Below are 10732 nucleotides of genomic sequence, written 5' to 3'. Positions count from 1 at the left end.
ACCGCTCTGCAATGGAAACAAGTTCCTCATAGAGAAATCTCATTCTCTGCCATTCTGTGGTCCTAGAAAGTAGCATGCTCATCAAGTTTCTATTTTTATTGTACCCAGGAATCTTGCTATTCAAGAATAAGAAATAATCCACCCAGTCCATTGTTTTTCTTAAAATTTAAAGTAGAAGATTCTGAATTTCAGCTTCATGGAGAATTGTGTAATATGTTGTGTGTAAGCATCTGCAGGCATTTCCTAGGAGAAATATCATAGTTGTCATCAAGGGGCCTATTTGCCTAAAAAGTTTAGGAACCTCTAATAGAAGTCTTAAATAAGGTCCAGGTGTTACTTAAATACATACTCAAAAAAAAAAAAAAACAACCAAACAGTATCAAAGACTATATCAGTCTTTTTAATATCCTTTCAAAGAGAGCTTATGCATGTATTTCTACATGGAGAGAGTAATAAATACCACAGCATCCTTCCATGTTTACATAAATAATAGTATATGATATAGACTCTACTGCAGCTAGCTGTTTTCACTCGGCAGTGCATCTTAGAGATCTATCCATGCCAACACATACGTACACATTATTCGGTTAACAGACATACTAATTTTTAAGGCATCCCTATGATAGATACTTAGGTTGTTATCAGTGTCTTGCTAGTTACAAATAATGATGAGAACAGACAACCTTGACAACCTTTCTTTAGGAAGAAATCCGGCAGGGAACTGCTGAGTCAGGAAATATAAAGAATGCTGGGGTGCCTGGACAACTCAGTCAGTTACGTGTCCAAATCTTGGTCTCGGCTCAGGTCATGATCTCACAGTTCCTGAGACTGAGCCCTGCGTTGGGCTCTGTGCTGACAGCTTAGAGCCTGCTTGGGATATTCTCTCTCTCTCTCTCTCTCTCTCTCTCTCTCCTGCTCTCCCCCATGCTCTCACATGTACATGCTCTCTCTTTCCCTTTCAAAATAAATAAAAATAAACTTAAAAAAAAAAGTATAAAGATGGCTAAACTGTCCTCCAATGGTTGCCTGTTTTATACTCTCAATAATATTTATTTCTTTTACACTCAATAAAAGATCTTCAGATTTTCTATCTTTGTTAACCTGACAGATGAAAAATGGTAACTCATGGTGTTAATTTGTGTGGCCTATTATGAATGAAAGAACCTCTGATTTAAGATGCGTCATACCTATGACAACTTAGTCATGGAAACAATGAGCACCATCGAAACTGTAACAGTAAAGGGAATTCAGTAAAGGTTTGCTTCAAGTCAATGGCTCTAGGGATGGTAGTCTGGAGACAGAAATGAAAAGGCTTTATCACAGTGAGTTTCTATCATTTTGCCAAATTGGAATATGCCTAATAAATGACTGAAAGCTTGGAAGAAAAAGTATTTTGCAATGGGTCAGAAATTAAGGGAGTGTGCACAACCAACTAATCACAGACATCCAGCTTACCCACAGGTTCAACTCACCATCTAGTAGCCAGTGCTGGCCGCGCCTATTCTCCAACTCCGACATCATTAGGCGTGTGATCACATGATCTGGAACCAAAAGACCCTTCTCTATGTACTGCTTTGCCATATCACCAACTTCTATTAAAAAAACAGGAAAAAGAGACACTCAAAAAAGCTTCAAAAAAAGAAAAGCTTACAAACTCCTTTTGCCTTCTCTTCCATTCCTCCCTATTGGTATGAGGGGAAAGTTATAGGTAGATGTTTTGGGGGTAATTTTTAGAATACTGGTTTCAACAATGGTAGCCTTGTCTCCCAAAGAATTATAAAAGCAGCTTTCGAAGATAAATAAGATATACACAAACAGTAATAAAAATAAAAGAGTATTTCTATAAATTAGAAGAGAAGATAAAAGTAAGAAACAAAAGTTGGGAGTCCAGAGGAAGGGGTGTTCGTGAAAGGCCAGGACAGAAGTCCTGGAACTTCCCAGAGGTGAGAGCCGCGAAGTGGACACTGAGCCCCCCAACGGTTTACGACAGCCAGGAAATGTGATCAACTATATGGTTCATGGGATGCAGAAGGCTGAAAGAAGCTGAGGAGCACAACCATTCCTTAGAGACCAAAGGAAAACATTTCCACTGGTCTTAGAAAGAATGCTGGATAATACAAACAAAAACTTCTCTTCATGAACCTCAGTATAAGTAGATGGCACCTTGCTGATACAGTTGTAGAAGCAACTCAGTGTTATTAGAATGCCAACTTTATCAAAAGATGTGAATTTATTTTTATTATTATTATTTTTTTGAATTTACATCCAAGTTAGTTAACATATATAAAAGGATGTGAATTTTTCAAAAAAAAATTTTTTTCAGAGAAAAAATGTTTCTATCTTATTTTAAAATAATTTCTTACATGTGGAAATTGTGGGTTAGGTTCAGTGGAACAAATTATCAGTTTAAATCTGTTAAGTTTCTAGGAACGGATTTTTTTTTAAACCAAGATGAAGTCCTCTACTCTTCAGAGAACTGATAATAAACCATTAAGAACCACGTTTTTGACAGGCCAATTATGTTCTTTTTTTTTGTTTATTTATTCTAACTTTATTGTTTTTATTCAGTTGGCTGCATTCACAATGGTTATTAAATAGGACCATATTTTATGCCTTTATAATAAATATTAATTTACATTTCAAGTGACTGATACAATTTCAACCACCAGTGCCCCCAAGAAGATATTCACTGCACTGTTATCTAGCATATTGCCTATATTTGATGTTGACTTTAAGAAAGGCCAATTATGTTCTTATAAAAACATAAAGCAGAATTATGTTACTGCAAAAAAGCTCAAGAATCACTTTGTCCCTACCTTCACCTTGAATTCAAGGTAGAACCTTCCTTCCCCAAACTGAGTCAAAACTCCTAACTCCAACTATGAAATATGCACTGTCAAGAGATTCATATCACTCTGATTACTACTACTGGCTCAAACTATTGGCTCTGATTGCTACTACTACAAGCTCAAAGTTAGATCCAATGATGCTGATTCAGTAACATGCTGCAAAGAACAACAGCAAAAGACAACCACTTTGGCAAATGTGGCTAAACATGCATATGAACAAAAACAGATTCATTACAAAGTATTTATTAACTCTATACTAGGTAACAGGTAATAATGCACAAAGGGAGCAGTGAATAAAAGCTGCAGCTTACCCACCAATGTTTAAGCAGTGTTATTTTCATGAAGAGCAACAATATTAATCACTAATAAAGTAACATACTATGTTAACATATTAAGAAACATATTATACCAGGCACTGTGCTTTAACCACTTTGTATGTGTTATTTCATTTAATCCTCATAAGATCCTCACCTTCAGATAGGAAGTAATACCCATATTTATGACAGCTTTACTAAGATACAATTCACACACCATTAACATTCACTACTTTAAAGTGTACAACTCAGTAATTTTTAATACATTCTCAATGCTGTGCAGCCATCACCACTACCTAATTTCAGAACATTTTTATCACTTCAGAAAGAAACGCTGTACCCATTAGCAATCGCTCCCCATTCCCTCCTCCCTCTGTCTAGCCCCCGGCAACTATTGATTTACTTTCTGTCTTTACAGATTTGCCTATCGTGCACATTTCATATAAATGGAATCATACAATATGTGGTATTTTGTGTCTGGTTTCTTTCATTTAGCATAATGTTTTCAAGTAGTACTTCATCCATTTTCATGGTTGATCATTCACTGTATGGGTATACTATATTTTGTTTACATACATCAGTTAATATGCATTTGCATTGTTTCTACTTTTTGGCTAATATGAGTAACACTACAAGGAATGTTCACGTACAGGTTTTTGGGTGAACCTATGCTTTCTGTTCTCTTGCTAATACCTGTATACTATGTATATTTTATATCAGGAAAATCACTGTCAGATGGTATGCTTGGAGTAACTGACGAGATTGGTGCTGTCCTACTCTGCAATGGTCAGGCCAACCGCAGAGCTCTGTTGTTTTTTTTTTTTTAATGCCAGCTTCCTTTTTATTTTTTTTAATATGAAATTTATTGTCAAATTGGTTTCCATACAATACCCTGTGCCAGAGCCCTGTTCTTAGTCCCATCTGCCAAACATTAAGACAGATTTAAACAGGGGCGCCTGGGTGGCGCAGTCAGTTAAGCGTCCGACTTCAGCCAGGTCACGATCTCGCGGTCCGGGAGTTCGAGCCCCGCGTCGGGCTCTGGGCGGATGGCTCGGAGCCTGGAGCCTGTTTCCGATTCTGTGTCTCCCTCTCTCTCTGCCCCTCCCCCGTTCATGCTCTGTCTCTCTCTGTCCCAAAAATAAATAAACGTTGAAAAAAAAATTTTTTTTAAAAAAAGACAGATTTGGGGCGCCTGGGTGGCGCAGTCGGTTAAGCGTCCGACTTCAGCCAGGTCACGATCTCGCGGTCCGTGAGTTCGAGCCCCGCGTCAGGCTCTGGGCTGATGCTCAGAGCCTGGAGCCTGTTTCCGATTCTGTGTCTCCCTCTCTCTCTGCCCCTCCCCCGTTCATGCTCTGTCTCTCTCTCTCCCAAAAATAAATAAACGTTGAAAAAAAAAATTAAAAAAAGACAGATTTAAACAAATATATATATAGACATCTTCCACGATAACAGACCAAGACGTGAATTGTCTCCAAATATCCCATGAGGAGACAGTGAAAGCATAGGAAACATTTTATTTGGAAAAGAGAAGACCCAGAGAAGGGCATGAAAACAATTTGCCCATATCCTGATACTTGACACATGGAAAGGGCATTATCTTACTTAATCCCCAGGGCTTACAATTAGGACTTGTTATGGGAATTACAAATGGATAGAGAAAAAATGGCCTAAGGAATGTCTGAATGGAGATTCAAAGACTGCCTAAGACGAGATATTATAGAGATTCGGAAAACTGGTTGGGGATTGGGCCACTTAATATTTAAGGTCCTTTTGGGTGAGGATTTATGGTATTGGGATACTTTTGGACTCAGGAGTTTAATGCAGAACAGTAGCCAAATGATGCCCCTGAGGCCTTTAAATACTTGCTAGATGGTGCAATATGTACCCCCTCTAATACCTCAAACTTATCATGGCCAAAATCATACTTTCCCTCCCACATGCTCTTGCCCTGGTATTTATAACATTACTCTCCTCAGATGTCATGTAAGAGTAAACACCAGTTGTCTTGATTTTCTTCACTTCCCCCATTCTTTATATCTAATTGAACATGAAGTTCCTGCCATTACATTTCTACAGCGGCTGTCATATCCAAGCCAAATGATCAAAACATAAAAGTGCAACAGTAACTGTTGTGAAGATGGCTGCAGAGCAAGCGATGACACTGTGAGGAAAGAAATCACAACCATGGCCCCGGATGGCCCTGGTGGTTAAGCGGAGGCCACAGATTAGTAAAAAGCAGAGCTGAAAGAATGAAGCAATGGAGGTGCCTGCGTGGCTCAGTCGGTTAAGTGCTGGCTTAGGCCCAGGTCATGATCTTGCGGTTCGTGAGTTCCAGCCCCGCATCAGGCTCTATGCTGACAGCTCAGAGCCTGGAGCCTGCTTCGAATCCTCTGCCTCCCTCTCTCTCTGCCCCTCTCCCACTCGTGCTCTGTCTCTCTCTCTCTCTCAAAAATAAAATATACATTACAAAAATTTTAGGGGCGCCTGGGTGGCGCAGTCGGTTAAGCATCCGACTTCAGCTCAGGTCACGATCTCGCGGTCCGTGAGTTTGAGCCTTGCGTCAGGCTCTGGGATGATGGCTCAGAGCCTGGAGCCTGTTTCCGATTCTGTGTCTCCCCCTCTCTCTGCCCCTCCCCCGTTCATGCTCTCTCTCTGTCCCAAAAATAAATAAACGTTAAAAAAAAAAATTTTTTTTTAAATATATTTGGGGCGCCTGGGTGGCTCAGTCAGTTAAGCATCTGCCTCTTGATTTCAGCTCAGGTCATGATCTCACAGTTCATCAGTTCAAGCCCCATGTTGGGCTCTGTGCTGCCAGTACAGAGTCTGCTTGGGGTCCGATCTCTCTCCCTCTCTCTGTTCCTCCCCTGCTGTCTCTCTCTCTCTCAAAATATATAAACTTAAAAAAAAAAAAAAAAAAAAGAAGCAATGAGTTATACTCCAAGACCACTGCACAAATCTTTACATAGTGAAAAAGAGACAACTGGCCAAAGAATCACACTGATAAAGAATCTCTGAGACAAGATCAAAGTGGGTCCTTTACTCATAGCAATCTGTAACCTGCCACAAAATCAACAGATTGCTTCTGGGGTCTTCTGCACACTAGTCAACCAAACAAATCATTACATTACTTGAACAGCCAATTCTCAACTCTTAGCTTACTTCACTTCTCAGTAGCATCTGAGATGGCTCCTTTGCATAAATGATAGGAAAGTGAACCTTTGAAAATGCAAGCCAACTGCAATCCTCCAGGACCCTTCCATCTCACTCAGAGTATAAGCCAAAGCCCTCACCTTGGTTTACAAGGCCCTGTGTAATCAGGCCCTCCTTCCCTGAAGCCATCTCCTACTTCCTCTCCATTGTCGACTCTACTCCAGCCACACCAGCTTCCCTGTAGTTTTCTGACAATCACATTCATGTGCTCACTTTAGGAACTTTTCATTTGTTGCTCCCTCTGCCAAGAACACTCTCTCCCCAAGAATTTCACATGGATCAAGCCCCCACTTCACTCAGATCTCTGATAAGTCTTACCTCAAACAGGCCTTCCACCCCATCTAAATAGCACAAGGACAGACCACACATCCCTATCACCCTCTAGTCTCTTATCTTGCTTTGCATTGTCTTCTACAACCCCAGATCTTACATATTATATATTGATCTACTTATCAATTCACTTTTTACCTCCCCCAACAAGAATATTATTAATTCATTCAGAAAAACTGAGGTACTTTGTTCAATGCCATACCCTCAGTACTTAGAATATAGCTTGGCATGTATGAGATAACTCCATAACAATTTGTTGCATGAATGAATGAATGAATACCTAAAGATGATAATTTCCCCCCACCCCCGGCAAAAGCAATCTAATCTTTCTGTATATCTATGACAGAACCATGATCCTAAGATCAAATACGGCTCAACCTTGCCATGTGCCAACTTTTTCAAGGGAGATATGAGACAAAGTATGATCAGTACTAGTTGAGATGGCCATGTCAGGTTTCACAGCTCAGTCTTATTTCATCAGTATTTTAAACCATGTATAGCGATGAACAAGGTCGAATAGGGAAAATGAGGAGAAAGAAACACCATGAGCCAATAATGCCACCAAGCAGGGGGCTGCTTGGCATACCTGGAGGAACTTCAAGTACAGAGAAAAGCATCATGAGAGATGCAGCTAGACAGGTGGGAAAGATTTTTTTTTTTTAACATGTAGTTTTAGAAATGCCATTCCCACAGCCAAGACCAGCATTTACAGGGCCCAGTGCAAATGAAAATATGGAGACTTCCTGTTCAAAAATTAGAAATCTCTAAATGGCAACAGCAAAGCATTAAACTAAGTGCAAATCCTTGTGTGAGTACACAGGTCACGTGCCCACCACACTGTGACCTCTAGATTGGGTTGGTGTGGTGAAAGCCAAAGAGCCTGTGACAATAATCCAAGCAGGAGACAATAGACTGCACTAAAGCAGAAGCAACCTTAGAAGACATTCTGCCCCTTGAGAGAATACCTTTGAGACATGGAGACTGAAGGTACCCCATAAAGGACTGCTTTTTGCTACCTCTATTCTTCTCAGGACCTGCACCCCTGCCTTACACATGCCTTATTATGTCCTGCTTGTAAAGGTCAAGGACTTAATGATTTCTTTGAAGCCTTCCAGCACAATAGATAACATCTAAGGAGTGATTAGGTGGGGCTGTCATGAAGGTTTTCCAAGACCACTGACTCTACACACCTTGACAGCAAGACTCCTGGGCATAAGTGACTTATGAAGGACACCTGAGCACTCCCAGCTCTGACAGGTTCCTGGATGCCTTAGGACAGGGACACAAGACCACCATCCTCAACTAAAAGCCCAGACCCCAAGTGTGAGAAATAAGCCCACTGCCCCAATCAAATGAGGGATGTGAAGACTGGAGCACAGAGAAGCTAGGCTTTGATCAACAATTTTTGCAAGAGCTGGTGTCTGGTTACAGCAGGCATTTATCTCCTAGAGCGAAGTCCCTTCCCTGATTCCTCACTGGCTGAGTACTACAGAGGTTACAGTCTTACCCAGAAGTCACCGATGCCCATGTGAGGCTGAAAAGTAGTCTGACTGGAACAAATGGACATCTCTTGAGGTGATGCAGAGACTTGAGTTCTTTGGCACATACTCATTGCAAAGCCCGCAAAAAATAAGCCCACCAAATGGAGAGGGGAAGAAGAACCAGGAAGTGAAGTGTCTACGGGTTTGGGGACTCCATTGTGCAGTGGGGAAGGGGTTCATACATATTTCCAATAGATTGTAAACCTATTGTTAACTAGACAGCACAGCTTTTATTTGGTATTTTTGAAAATGAATCATCTCACTTCTCACACCAAGCAAAGATGAGACTCATTGTGCTTTTCCTTTCCGAATCTCCCAGAAGCTCCGTCTGCTCTCTCTGTATCTTCAATAAACTCTGCTCTCACTTCCTACCAGCTTGCATTTGATTTCTATCCTGTGCGAAGCCAACCAAGGACCCTCTTGGTCACTCCTGCAGGATCCCCTCTGGATCCTCAGGCCCAGCCTGCCTACATCACCTTGAGTTAACCCAACATAGACTGTGCAATTCCAAGTTTAAAATAACCCTGTGGAAGACTTCCAGAATCATTTTAATCTAATTTACTAAGTAAGAGAAAGATCTAAGTTCAACATACTTTCCCAACTACTGGCAGTCTTGGATCTTCTCTGGAGCAGGACAGACAACACATCCATCTAATCTGATACAAAATCAAACTTCCACCCCCCCACACCTCAATCCCCACCCAAATGAAAACCTGGAAAGTTTAAAAGCCAGAACAAAACAGACAGTGTATCTGCATCTGAATGAAGATCTCACTACAACAACAAATGGAGATAAGATGTTGATAAAGACAGAGGCCCATTCAGAAAACCGGGACCTTCATCTGCCTTTGTCAGCTTGCTTGAAAGTAGTATCATGAAATAGATAACACACATACCAGCTCCAATTTGTCAAGTAGTATTCCAAAGAAAGGCTGTGGACACACACAGTCTTACGCAGCTTCTGAATCCTCAGTGTATATATAGATGCGCATATGTGCACATGCGTGCACACATGAGTAAGTCATAAACCACCAGAAAGTTTTCAAAAATAAACAATAAATTTAGAGTGCCAAAAACAGGCCAACAGTTCTGCATTTTTTAAGCTTCATAACAACCAAAAAGAAAATCCATCATGTGTTTAGAAGACTGAACAGAACACGAGTGATTAAGACCACATTTGAAAAAACTTTCCTCAGAAAGTAAAAGAGAAAGTGTCAGATTACAAAATGGTAATATATTACAAAATTATGTGAGTATATCTATAGATATATATTATCATTTTCAATGTTAAATACATTATAAAAAATCAATATTCCACCTATTTTACAATATAAGTATTGTGGCAATGCAGCTTAACCTATTTCATTCAATTGCTACATGTAAATTAAAATAAGATATAATCTTAGTAACCTTGAAAAATATATATTTTCCATTCCCAACTAGATCGGGTAATATACAAATTGTCAGAATTTAAGACTACCTATTAAGTTGTGTATTTAAGAAATACCAAACTTAAAATTTTAAGATAATATGCAACTTAAGACTACCTGTTAACTTGGTCATCTGTCTAAAATTTATACTTCCAAGATACAGAAAAGGTATTTTTATTGGCCTCATTTCTTTCACATTAAAATTGACCACTTTCAGGGGTGCTTGGGTGGCTCAGTCCGTTAAACGGCTCTTGATTCCAGCTAAGGTCATGATGATAGGGTTCCTGAATTCGGGCCCCACATGGGGCTCTGTGCTGTGAGCACAGAACCACAGCACAGAGCCTGCTTTGAATTCTCTGTCTCCCTCTTTCTGCCCCTCCCTGGCACACGCTCGCACTCTCTCTCTCTCTCTCAAATAAATATTTAAAAAAATTAAAATTTACCACTGTCACATTAACAGAGTGACACAGATTATTGTACTCAGGGCAGTAAATATAACAAAACACTGTCAGCTGCTCAATGGGGAGGATGTTAGATTTATAATGAATTGTCTTAAGACTAGTTAATAAGAAAATATTTTTTTCTGAATAACTAGGAGAGCCAATTAAGCAAATGACATTTCTTTAGAAAATCCATGAGAACACACACATGCATATTTAGGTAGTACAAAATCCATTCAACAGGACCCTAAATACTCAGGACAGCCAGCTTAAACATTCCAGAGACTGAATGACCTCCAAACAGAAATCAACTCAACATGGGAAAAACAGATAGTGTCATGAAACAGGAAGTAAATGGTTCCCTATTCAGGGAGGGGATAACTGGAGAACATGGTATGGTGAGTTTTGTAGTTTAAATACTCTGTGAGGGCGCCTGGGTGGCTCAGCTGGTTGAGTGTCAGAGTTCAGCTCAGGCTCACGGTTTCGAGACCCACGTTGGGCTTTGCACTGACAGTGTGGAGCCTGCTTCAGATTCTCTTCTCCCTCTCTCTCTCTGACCCTCCCCTGTTTGTGCTCTCTCTCTCTCAAAAATAAGCATTAAAAATAAATACATAAATA

At 40.1% G+C, this 10732-nt stretch overlaps 1 protein-coding gene across 6 annotated transcripts in view; it reads right to left on the bottom strand.

Moving 5' to 3' along the window:
- The window catches only part of AK4 (adenylate kinase 4), a 75886-nt gene that overhangs the window by 32477 nt on the left and 32677 nt on the right, over positions 1–10732 (bottom strand). For 5 of the 6 annotated variants that reach the window (XM_025935331.2, XM_086717208.1, XM_086717209.1 and 2 more), the window contains one exon: positions 1473–1592. The exons of the other annotated variant lie outside the window; for it this stretch is intronic. In XM_025935331.2, the coding sequence (XP_025791116.1) occupies positions 1473–1592 (120 nt within the window). The remainder of the gene's footprint in view (positions 1–1472; positions 1593–10732) is intronic. 6 annotated transcript variants of the gene reach the window in all.

This window comes from Puma concolor, chromosome C1 (genome assembly GCF_028749965.1).
Source record: "Puma concolor isolate L17-30 chromosome C1, mPumCon1.1.hap2, whole genome shotgun sequence".
NCBI lineage: Eukaryota > Metazoa > Chordata > Mammalia > Carnivora > Felidae > Puma > Puma concolor.
Note: the sequence above shows the minus strand (reverse complement) of the source record. Positions and strands in the feature narration are given on the sequence as shown.